The 12,813-nt window shown below is 36.9% G+C and overlaps 1 protein-coding gene across 1 annotated transcript in view; it reads left to right on the forward strand.

The window, feature by feature from the left end:
- dpp6a (dipeptidyl-peptidase 6a) overlaps window positions 1–12,813 on the forward strand; it is a 33,191-nt gene that overhangs the window by 7,669 nt on the left and 12,709 nt on the right. Inside the window, exons 6-10 of the mRNA XM_016276097.1 lie at window positions 2,685–2,732; window positions 2,840–2,958; window positions 5,355–5,402; window positions 10,457–10,555; window positions 10,641–10,710. Of these exons, the coding sequence (XP_016131583.1) occupies window positions 2,685–2,732; window positions 2,840–2,958; window positions 5,355–5,402; window positions 10,457–10,555; window positions 10,641–10,710 (384 nt within the window). The remainder of the gene's footprint in view (window positions 1–2,684; window positions 2,733–2,839; window positions 2,959–5,354; window positions 5,403–10,456; window positions 10,556–10,640; window positions 10,711–12,813) is intronic.

A 12,813-nucleotide genomic window follows, 5' to 3' on the forward strand; every position in this document is an offset into this window, starting at 1 on the left:
AAAAGAACTGGCATTTTTACCCATTCGGTCAAATATTGCGCTGTAAAGAAATACTAGTTTTAACTTGTCTATAACTTGGCAAATGACCATGGAATAAGCGGGATAATCAACGACTAGCCGTGCATTAAAGGTCCCATGGCATGAAAATTTCACTTTATTTTTAACATTAATATAAGTTCCCCTAGCCTGCCTACGGTCCCCCAGTGGCTAGAAATGGCGATAGGTGTAAACCGAGCCCTGGGTATCCTGCTTCGCCTTTGAGAAAATGAAAGCTCAGATGGCCCAATCTGGAATCTTCCCTTTATGTCGTCATACGGGGAAAGGTTACCTCCCCTTTCTCTGCTTTACCCGCCCAGAGAATTTGGCCCGCCCATGAGAAAATGAGCTACTACCGTGCGAGGCGAGTGCAATATTTTTTTTTTCCTCGAGAGACATCATGGCTTGCAAACGAGCGAAGCATGGCAGTTGCCCCGCCTCTCTCCTCCTCATTAGCATTTAAAGCTACAGACACAGAAATGGCACATCCTAAGGAAAGCTCATTGTGGGACTGGCTCGTAGTGGCTGAAATTCTGCACCAAGGCTGAATTTCGGGAAAGAGACTTCAGATACAGTACTAGGGACCACTTAGGCCTATATAAAAGCATCCAAAAAGCAGCATGTCATGGGACCTTTAAAGGATTTTAAATGTACTTCGCGTCAGGCGGTTCTTTGCCTCCACGTCGTGCATTTAAAACCATTTAATGCACGGCTAGCCGTTGATTATCCCTTACTTACTCAGTACTTAAATGTATAATTACACTGTAACAAGGACACCTTAAAAGAAAGTGTAACCTTAATTTATTTTAAATGTACTAAATTGCAAATTCATCATTACAAATGTCTAACTTAAAAAAATAGACAAAATTGCTCTGTTTGCTATGGAGTCAAGACATTTGCAAATCGGATTAAAAGATGAATATGAAACAAAACTACAGAATGTCACATTTTATTATTAGCTGTTTCAACACCAAATAAAAAGGACAGCACTTTTAGAGTTCATCACACTATCTGATGTTAGCATAAGTATTGGGACAGTTGAACTTAAGGCAGATGTAAAAGATTAAAAGCTATTATTCAGTTGCAGATCTCTTGCGTGCAATCAGAGCAGTGAGTCTGCAACCCATAGACATCACCAGACACTTGGTCTCATCCTTTGAAATGCTTTTCCCAGCCTTTAATGCAGCCAGTTCCAACTGTTGCTTGTTTTGGGGAGTTTATGCCTTTAGTCTGCTTTCTGATGAGTCTGGTGGCATTTTCTTGGTAGCCAAGATGGTTTTGTACCCTTCCGAATTCATTCTGCTACTGTCATCAAACATTAAGTCATCATTAAAATTGAGAGGGCCTGTTCCAGAGACAGCCATGCATGCCCATGCCATGACACCACCTCCACCATGCTTTACAGACGAGGCTGTATGCTTAGGATCATTTGCAGTTCCCTTTTTCTCCACACTTTTGCTTTCCCATCTCTTAGATAAAGGTTAAACTTTGTCTCATCTGTCCATAAAACTCTGTTCCAAAACTCTACTGGCTTTTGCAAACTCTAATCTTGCCTTTCTATTCTTGGTGCTTGTCAAAGGTTTGCATCTTGCTGTGTAGCCTCTGTAATTCTGTGTCAAAGTCTCCTGCGGACAGTAGATTGTCAGCTTTCTGAAGGTTGTTGGTGATTTCACAGACACGTATTTTAGGGTTCATTTTCACAGCTTTTATGATTTGTCTGTCATCAACTACTGCAGTTTTTCTCAGCCGATCAGGTCGTTGTTGGTTGCTGATGTCGCCGGTGGTTTCCAAACTCTTGATTTCTCCATGCCCTTTGTTTTTGCTATAGCTCTAATTGACTTCCTCTTTTCTTTTAGCAGCCAAACTGCTTGCTTTTCTCTCAAAGTCAGCTCCGTCGTCTTCATCCTGGTTTGTGTGTGTCGTCATCGAATGCAAGACTCAGAATGCAGAAGCAATTGATATAACTGATACGACACATTCCCTGCTTTTTATATCTGAAGAATTAATGCAACATGACACAGCTGATCACTTAGAAAGACCTGCGAGGCAGCTGCTCCAATACTTATGCTCACATCAGATAGTGGGATGAACTCTAAAAGTGCTGATCTTCTTAGATGGTAAAACATTTATGTGTTGAAACACACTCTGTAGTTTTGTCTCATATTCATCTTTTAATCATATTTACAGATTTCTTGTCTCCACAGCAAACAGAACAATTTTGTCTTTACTGTTCCAATACTTATGGAGGGCACTATATACTGTATATATATATATCAATACATGGCATACAGGTTTTAATAGAAATTACATTAAATCATATTGTAGTTTATCATAAATGCATGTCAGTACACGTTAACCATATTTTAAACCAGTACTGGTTGAAATGGCCTAAAAAGATGTACTTAAGTCCTAAGTGGGTCAAAAAGCACTCTTAGCTAATTACATTATAATACATTTTCATTTAGTTTGAATTAACAGGCATTTAGTGTCTGACAACATTCAGTTCTGACTTAAGTACATTTTTGAAGTATATAATTGCTGTAATAAGTACACTTTTTAAACTTATGCTGAAGTGTACTTCTTTGTCACCTTTGTATAGCTATTGTTATATCGAGTATGTTTTGATATCATATGTTTTGTATGAACAGATATTTCCTCAGCACTGAGGATGACCCTAAAAGAAGACATCTCTACAGGTACATACAGCACATACATATTCATGTTTTGTGCCGTGTGAAGTTTGTCTTGTGCTGTCACAGGCTTGTTCTCGCTGACAGTGTTAATGTATCTGTGGTTGTTCCAGCGCAGACACGGTGGGCACCTTCAACCGCCGCTGTCTGTCCTGTGATTTCACTGACAGCTGCGGGTACGTCAGTGGCTTCTTCAGTCCCAGCATGGACTATTTTCTGCTCAGTTGTAAAGGTAGACATCTCTTTGTTTCTATTTTGCTTGTTCTTACTACCACGGGTATATGTGCGAACAAGATAACATAATATAGGAACATATACTGTATGATGTGTAGTAGTAATTAGAATTGTACTTTTTTTGTAAAAAACAAAAGAAATGAAAGGTCAAGAAATACTTACGTAAAGTCTTGTTTTGGCTGTAAAGCTGAGAATTAAAATGACCCACCATTACCCTGACACATTTTTAATAAACGCTTGTGAGTTGACACTGTGGTGAATGTCAATTTAGATCCCATGAACCTTTACTTTTATATTGTCTCCTGACAAGCTTCAGTGTTACGCTAGAAGAATAGAGAAAGGGATGGAGACAGCGCGAGCAGACGCATTGTCAAAGAGCATGTTGTTATTGTTCAACAGTGAAGTTTTCATTCTGCAAAGTGCATTGATTATTTGGAGGGCTTGTTTCTACAGCAGCTGATGTGTTCTGAAGGCTTGAATGCTTGTAATTCACTGAACCGTTGTGACAGAACTCCTGGAGAAATGACTGTTGTGTTTACGATCAGTGCTGTTGTGCCACTTGTTAAAGTTTCATTGCAGATGCTCATTAACAAAAGCTTTTAAGCACCTTTTTCAGTTTAGTGGCAGGCTGTTTATAAAATAAACTTTAGAGAACTTGTAAAATGACTGGATAAACTGCTCTAGAGTCTTGCTGACATATAAACTATGACTTAATACATAACAATCACATACCTTTATTTATACTATGGTTATTAGCTTTGGATAAAAGCATCTGCTACAATGCATAAATGTAGTTATAAAAAGAGTTGTTTGTATGTTTGTTTTTAAGGTAGTTTCGAATAGTTTTGATTTTACATAAATAGCTATAACATTATTTTTCTTAATTATCATATCTCACTTTTCTCACACTATATGAGAAACTGTGTGATGATCCAAACTAGATTTTTAAAAAGAAAATGTGGTTAGGCAGGCAGAAATTGAAAGACAGATCATTAAGTAATTGCACAACTTTCTGTAAGAAGAATGTTGATTTGAAGTATCATGTAGCACAAGTGATTCAGGCTGTTACATATAGAAATGTAAAGGTGCTTTCATATTTACCGTTGTTTAGCAAATTTCCCAGGTGAAATCCAGTCATTTCAATAGGAATCCACAAAATTTAGAATTTTGCATGAATGTGAAAGATTTCCTCATGCAGATTTTAGTCATTTTAAGTTGGTCACAAGAATTCTCTGCACTGACCAACAGAAAGATGCTTGGTTTGAAAGTGCTTCCTCCAACAATACACTATTGACCATAAACAATAGACCTTTTTTGTCAGAACAATAATACTTTAGGGCAGTGGTTCTCAACTCCAGTCCTGGGGACCCACTGATCTGTACGCAAAGTATGCAAAGCAGTGGACTGGATTTAAGAACCACTGCTATAGGGGTAAGGTCTGTTCAAATCTCTTAAAGGGAAAGTTCACCCAAAAAATGAAAATTTGCTGTTAATTTACTCATGCTCAGGCCATCCAAGATGTTCAGCAGGTGGCTTTTTTTTCTTCAGTGGAACAGTAAAGATTTGACACCATGGTCCTTGGTGATTCATAAAATGCAAGTATGTTTCTACTGTCACTTTGAGAGCCAAAAACATATATAGGCAACATAAAATGAATACCCTTGGCTCCTGACAATATATTGAAGTTTTATGAAGCAAAATTATAAGTCTGTGCATGTTTTTGGTCCCGCACATATGTCATTAAGCAACAGAAATCTTGCACTCCTGACTCACATGAAGATATTCAGGGCTGTTTGCCTGAGGCTATGGATTACAAGTAATAATATTTAGTTTCTTGCACAGACTGATCGTTTCGCTTCATAAGGCCTCAATATATCGTAAAGTGTCACAGTATTAATGTTGTGTTGCCCGTATATGCTTTTTTGGCTCTCAAAGTGACAGCCGTGGACTTTATTGAATCGCCAACGGAGGGTAAAGTTAACAGCAAAGTTAATAGCCGGAGGGTAAGTTAACAGCAAATTTTTATTTTTGGGTGAACTATCCCTTTAACCCTATGTATTAGTTATAGTAGTAGTGAAGTAAACACTGTTAATAATTGCAAATTGGTCATCAAAGTCCAAGTGCAAAAATGTATTTGATCCAGTTGCTGCAACAGGTGATGCGAGTATGTTCAATTGTATTTCGTCAGTATCATGCATGAATAATTCATATAAAAGATTTGGACAGGACAGATGCATTCTGTGAGACACAATTGCTACAACTCCCAGCTGTGAGAATTACTGATTGACGAACAAAAATAACATGCATACTTTTGCAAAGCATTTGTTCAAACCATGAAAACCAATGAATGTCCTGTGTCATTAATTATTGATGATTATGTTGGCATATTGTCAGGTCCTGATGTTCCATATGTGACGGTTTACAGCACCCATGACAGACAGAGTGAGTATCCAACTTTCCTCCTCTCTATATTGTTTGTTTGTTTGTGTGTGTGTTTGAGTTCTGGATGATCTGCTGGGTCTTACTCCTGTCATTTGACTGCTTACCACTGAGTAGCATACACACACTCAAACTCACACACACACTTACAATACACTCACAAACAGGTCAAAGATTTAGAAGTTTCACATCACCCACTGATGAATGATTAATAGTGAAAAAAAGTGAGTGATGTCACGGCCAATTATGGTAACCAATACTCGGAATTAAACCATCCAAGTGCACACACACACACACACAGCAGTAAGTAGTGAACACACACCCGAAGCAGTGGGCAGCCATCTTTGCTGCTGCGTACGGGGACGTGAGTAAGGCACCGAACCCCCAATTCGGTGCCTTGCTCACGTCCCCGTACGCACAAGGGCACCTCAGTCATGGGTATTGAAGGTGGAAGAGAGTGCTGTACATTCACTCCCCCCACCTACAATTACTGCCGATATTGAGAATTGAGCTTGCGACCTTCGAGTTACAAGTCTGACTCTCTAACGATTAGGCCACAACTGCCCTAGGAGGCATTATAGGGAGGCATTTGATAAAAAATTAATTGCAAATCAAGGTGACAGTAAAGATTTTTATAATGCTACAAAATATTTCTATTTTAAAGAAATTTTTAAAATGTCAAAAAAGTATCAGTTTTCACAAAAATATTAAGCAGCACATCTGTTTTCAACATTGATAATAATAAGAAATGTTTCTTGAGCACCAAATCAGCATATTTGAATGATCTCTAAAGGATCATGTGACAGTGAAGACTTTCCTTCACAACTTTGCCTTCACAAGAAAAAAAATATATTAATAGAGAAAAGTTATTAAAATTTTTAATAATATTTCACAATATTACTATATTTCTGATCGAATAAATGCAGCCTTGATGAGCATAAGAGACTTATCCAAAAACATTTTTAGAAAATCTAACTGAATCCAAAATTTTAAACGGTTAATGTAAATTATAGGCTATCAATAGAAAGCAAGTAAAATAGCATTGTAGTGTATGTCAATGAATGGGTAATCGATACAGGGCACATTTTAGAGACTCTTTGTATGTGTTTTTATCATTTATCATTTATCCTATATTTGTGGTGCATCCAAAAGTGAAAAGGAAGTTGGCAAAGTTTAGGGAACTGCTCGAAAAGGTGTCCCACAAGGCCACAATTCATTTTCGGTGAGAAGGTCAAGCAGAACGAGTGGACGCAATTCTGTGAAACTGCCAGAATATGGAGCGAGCACCTGATGCAGAGAACACTGCCCCGGGCAACTGCCTCGATTGCCTACTTCTCAAAGCTGTTTAATTATCACAATTCATTCATTTTATACAGTAATAGAGTCATATTTCATTGCTGGGTCATTTCTACAGTTCAGTGGATTTGGTCCCCATGAAGCAATACTGCATTTTTTTTTACATAAAACGTTAATCAGTTTTCATCCCACATGATTTCCCATGCATACAGTAGGTGTTGACACAAATTGATTAGTACCTGAGAAAATGATTAGTACCTAAGAATAATTTGTACAGACAAATTCCCATGTCCCAGTCATGTTTTCTCAACTTCACATTGAAATAAGGGTTACATACAGTGGTGTGAAAAAGTGTTGGCCCCCTTCCTGACTTCTTATTTTTTTGCATGTTTGTTACATATATACGTTTTTTTTTCTAAATTAGCAGTTTTGAGTGTGTGTATAAATTTACTTGACATAAAATACAATTTATTATCATATTTAATGAGTAAAACCATTTAATTACTATATGTCTCTCAAACTCCAGTTCACCCTGTTACATTAGTGCTACTTGCCATTTAAAATGTTAAGCTCATGCCCTAAATTGCATGACTTGATTGGGGGGGGGAAGGTTATAGGACACCCTTTTTTAACTAAAAACGGAAAACTTTGTATGCGTTTTTGCCGTTCATTTACAGAACAGCAGAAAACCGGTTTCACAGTGCAAGTGTGTTATTGTCTTTATTGCCGTTATTGTCTTTGTGCAAACTACCAAAATGTGAAAATGGTAATGTCATGCGCATGTGTATTACATGTTCAGTGCAGATGCATAGTGTTTTTTTCTTTTTTTAATGACGTCACCAATTACTGGCCTGGCATGCATTATATAGTGTTTTTAGTTATTTTCACAGATCAGTGTGAATGGGAATTGTTATGACAATGTTGTCTGTATAAGAAACTTTTAAAAAGTTCAAGTTAAATACTTTATTTTTACTACATTGTTGTCATGTAAACTTACCATTACAGTTGTTGTCATGTAAACTTCCCTTCAAATGTCCACCCTATTACACATTGCAAAGTAAAAATGCCATCTAACAGAATAAAAGTCCTAGACCACATGCAGAATATTTGGTCAGGATTGTGTTATACTATCCTGAGCTTGACCAGTGTGTTTTTCGGATAACGTTTTTTTTTTCAAGCAGACTTGCTCAGTCCAAAATTCACTAAACTGTAGGAATGATCCTGATGTTAAATAAAGATAACAGTTAGTTTGTTTGAAGTCCCCCTGCAGTCACTAATTTAGTCCCTTAAAACTCATCTTTGATAATCATAATGGCATTTTTCCACCCCATAAAAATAATTTCTTTGTGTCTTGAATATGGCTTTTTGAATATTCTAGTTCAACACGATCTCACAAAGTTCTGTTATAATCAGTGAAGGTCTGCACTGACTGCACAAACTTTGCTGTTTTGACTGGTGAGTGGATTCTAACTTAAACACCAATTGCATTTCATGATATGCCTGTGTTTGGCTACATTGTTAAATGCTGCAAAAAATACATTGTAAATAGAAACCTATGTGAGATAGAAATATAAAAAGTCCCAGCCTGCAATTGGCGGGATTGATTACATGCTTGTGACGGTAGGAAACAGGAGCAGTTTCAAACCGCATCTTTAGGACACTGCAGTTTGTAGGAGAAAATGCTCAGCAATGGTGTTAACTGATGAATTTTCATGTGGCTTTAAGCATATTAAGAAACCAGACAGATATGTAAACAACATTAAAAACTTGATTTTCACCACAGGGGGTCTTTAAATTTAACATTTTGCTGGGTATCATAACATCCTTGGTTGTCACTCACATTAATAACCAAACTGCTTAGAATTAAGCACTCAAATGAAGAGTGACAAGTTTAGGAAGATGCTCTCATTACCAACCTCCACGTTAAAACACTGGCACAGTCAGACTCTCTCACACACACACACACACACACACTCGCATACTTGTCTCATTGCATTATATACCCACAGCATGTCAATTGATGATCAGAGCTGCTTCCAGGCCTACCATAGACTGTGTGTGATTGAATAGCCCTACACATGCCTGCTTGCACAGTGAGAGCACTTACAGATGATTGGATTATTGCCAGACGTGCCATGGCTTCCATAGAAATGTGACCTCTCTGTGTAAGAGGCTGGTAATTGTGTTATTATGTATATAATATCCTGTAAGCCCAATGATATTACAGCGAGAGAGTGATTTAGTGCGACGGTCCGTCACAGAAGTCATCTCACAGAGCTCACACCTGTGTGTGTGGGTAGAATGTTTATCAATTGTTTGTTTACAATTTAATCTAGAGTTCTTACCCTGTCATTTCAGATGTTTTTCCCATCCCTTCCCTTCTCTGCCAGGTCCATTCAGTAAATGCTAAATGTGCCACCAAGGTCAAATTCAGATGACTTACACGACGCTCATACGGATCCATCTCTAAATGTGCGGCTATGTCAATAGCATTGGTGCAATGGGAGCAAGTGTGCTTTGTGAGGCTTGAGTCTGAGCAGGCACTGATAAGCCTGTCTTAAAACGAAACCCTCAACCGCAATGTGCTCTTAATTGTTACGTGCAGTTCCAAGACTCTATCGCTGCTGCTCAGAATGGAAGGTCTCCATGTTTACAGCAGCAGACGGGATATCTGCTCTATTTAGTCGCTCTCTATCAGGAAAGCCAGCTGCTCACAGGTCTCTCACAACCTCTGAACATCTACAACTGTTAATCCTGCAACCGTTTCTCATTTATGTCCCAGAACAATTAGCTACTCATTTCCTCAGGTTTTGTGAGTGCTTGCAGATGCTTAGTTTGAGATAAACAATGCATTTTGCATTGACGTGGTTAATAGCTTGGGAATAGCTCCCAAAAATAACATTTGTGCCATGATTTAGTCAATAATTATTCACCCTCATTCCATATCTGTGTAAGTTTCTATAAGGAAATGTTTAGCAGAATGTCCACGCTGCTTTTTCTTTTTAAAACATACACTAACCTTGGATATCCCACCTCAAAAAAAAAAAAATTATTATTATTAAAACTAAAGGAATATTTCATATTTAATACAAGTTAAGCTCAATTGACAATATCTGTGGCTTGCATCTCCTTTTCTTTAAAATAAATGATTGAAAAATAAACTTGAAGCTTATAATTTTATAAAAGCATTTACATGAATTCTTCTGTTAAAAACATCAGCTGTACATTTGTTCTTGTCTTTTACATCCGTTTTAAGATTTTAGGCTTAATGTCGTGGCAACAGTTAGAAATATATAAGACATAATAAAAGTTTAGCACATGCATAGACATTTACGCTGCTTACAAAGAAACAATGGAATGAAATTAATATCAAAATAAGAGTCATTGAACAAAACTAGTCATAACAATGCTGCTGTAACAGTGAGTATTTTATAAATTACTGTATATAAATTGGCCCTATTTACTACCATTGTAAGTTACCTCACTGTAAAACAGATTCTTGCAATGCACAATCACATAATCACCATTATACCACAAGTGTTGCATATACACAGTATATAGACACAGGTCATATCAGTGATTCCAAATGTTGGTGCAATGTTTAAAAGAGATTTGAAAGCTATAATGGAGACCGATGTTTTGGAATGTGCGCAGCATGAACATTAAGCTAAACGACTTTTATTGTTGGTTTGGAACTTTTCATTTTTGGGGTAAACTGTTCCTTTTTAATCGCACAATGATTGGTTTCTCTCTTTCTGCAGAGGTGCGTGACATCGAGTTGAATCTGAACTTGAGGAGAACGGTGAACTCCATGCAGATGCCGAAAGTGGAATACAGAGAGATAAACATAGAGGATTACAGTATGTTATCTAAATTGTGTTGGTGTTTAAGAAGGATATTAATATAATAGAGATGCAGATGAATGTCTTTGATTGTCATACACAGGCCTCAGCATGCAGATACTAAAACCTGCAGGCTTCATAGACACCTTACACTACCCACTTCTGCTCCTTGTGTGAGTACATATCAATATCTGCAACATTTTCTTCATTAATATGTCAGTGTTCCAAATAGTGTCTCTGAACTCCCTCGGGAATCACCATCTGGGTTGGATCACTCATTAAAAAGAGGCATAATCTACACTTCTCTTGCATGCTATTATTTCCCAGAGTCCTACTTATAATGTTAGTCAAGGTTTCTTGCACCCAAAACCTAATTTAGTTGTTAATTTACTCTATTTTCCACATTTTTTGCTGCTGAAAGATTTATATAAGGAAATGAATCTCGCATGATTGCCAATATATACACCAGTATTTGTCTATTTTTAGAATAGAACTGTGCCAGATTGATAAATTAATTAGTCCTTTTTTGTTGTAAATATTAAATTAATGTAATATAAAAATAAAAGTAAAAAAATGACATTTTATTTAAATGTTTAAATTCACTACAATAATTAACAAATGATACAATAAAAAAAAGTGTTATATCTGAATAGGCCAATAAAACCCATAATGTCATGCCAAATAGGTGTCATTAATATTTAAATAGGGGTGGTCAGATGTTAACACGCTCATCGTTGAAACAATTTCTAGTCATTTTTGCAATTAAGTTTGAATAAATGATCCAGTGAGGAAGCTTTGAATCATGAACTTTAGAGTTTGCCTGTAGAAAATTTAGCTCTATTATATCAAAGAGCAGATCCTGTTTTCCATGATATACATCCTTTAAAGCGTGTGCTGCAGGTCATCCTATTAACACACAAGCAGCAGTTCCTTTCCTGCTCTCTGTTCATGCGCTGCACTTCAGGTCTCATCAAGAGTAAGAGTGTAACTCTGAAATGGACTTTAGTCAGTGCTATTAATCTTGTCTTTTCAGCCGTACACTCTCAGCCACTGTAATTACACCACAAACGAGTTCACCTGCAGCCCGCCTTCAATTAACCCACTGCACACATCATACACACCGCAGCAGACAATCACCTGTGTTCTCTATAGAGCTGCCAGCACAGTGACTCTATATTGTGTGTTAGGAATATAGCGGCTGTCTCAAAACCCAGTGAGCTGCATACCGAGCTCTTTAAAAAAAGTACACTTTAGCATACTTTTTAAAATTAATACTATTGTTATTTATAAATAATATACATTAAAATACTTTAAAGGAATATATACTTTTAATATAGTATAAAAGAATATAGTTAAGTGTTAAATGAATACTGTATGAATTTAACATTTAAAGGAATAGTTCACCACAAAAATCAAAATGAGCTAAATATTAACTCAATATCAGGCTATTCAGGATGTAGATGAGTTCGTTTCTTCATCAGAACAGATTTGGAGAAATTTAGCATTACATCACTTGCTCACCAATGGATCCTCTACAGTGAATGGGTGCCGTCAGAATGAGAGTCCAACAGCTGATAAAAACATCACAATAATACACAAGTAATCCTCACAACTCTAGTCCATCAATTAACATCTTGTGAAGTTAAAAGCTCATTGTTTAACTTCAAACCATTGTTTTTGGCTTAAATATGAGTCCTCTATCCATAATAGTGCTTTCTCTAGTAAAAGATTCATCTTGTCTGAATCAGGAGAGAAATATGCACGGATAAAGTACTATTTACAAGTGAAAACAGTCCAAAACAGCTCTAAACAAATATGCTGGTGGATTTTGGCAATAGAGGATGACATTTATCACAGGAGAAAGCATTATTATGGGTTATGAATTTGTATTTTGGCCAGTTAAAATGCCTTATGTTTATTACAAACACACAGCTTTTTACTTAACAAGACATTAAAGTACACTACAAATACTTAATACTATTAAGCAGACTTCATTTTCACAAGGGTAGACAGCATTTTTGGACATCACAGACACATTCTGATTAAGCTGACTTGAAATGCATTTAAATTCAGCTATTCTGGCTTGGAACATGATATCTCAGAGAATGTGGCTATCATTGCCAGAAATGTTTTGAAAGTCTTAAACTTAAATGCTTGCATTCTAAAGAAAACTCTCTCTCGTACTCTCGCACTCTCGCTCTCTCTCTCTCTCTCCCTCTCTCTCTCTCTCTCTCTCATTGTTTTACTCAGTGGCGGCTCGTCGGGGGGGGCAGGGG

This window comes from Sinocyclocheilus grahami, unplaced genomic scaffold (genome assembly GCF_001515645.1).
Source record: "Sinocyclocheilus grahami isolate Dianchi unplaced genomic scaffold, SAMN03320097.WGS_v1.1 scaffold98.1, whole genome shotgun sequence".
Classification (NCBI taxonomy): domain Eukaryota; kingdom Metazoa; phylum Chordata; class Actinopteri; order Cypriniformes; family Cyprinidae; genus Sinocyclocheilus; species Sinocyclocheilus grahami.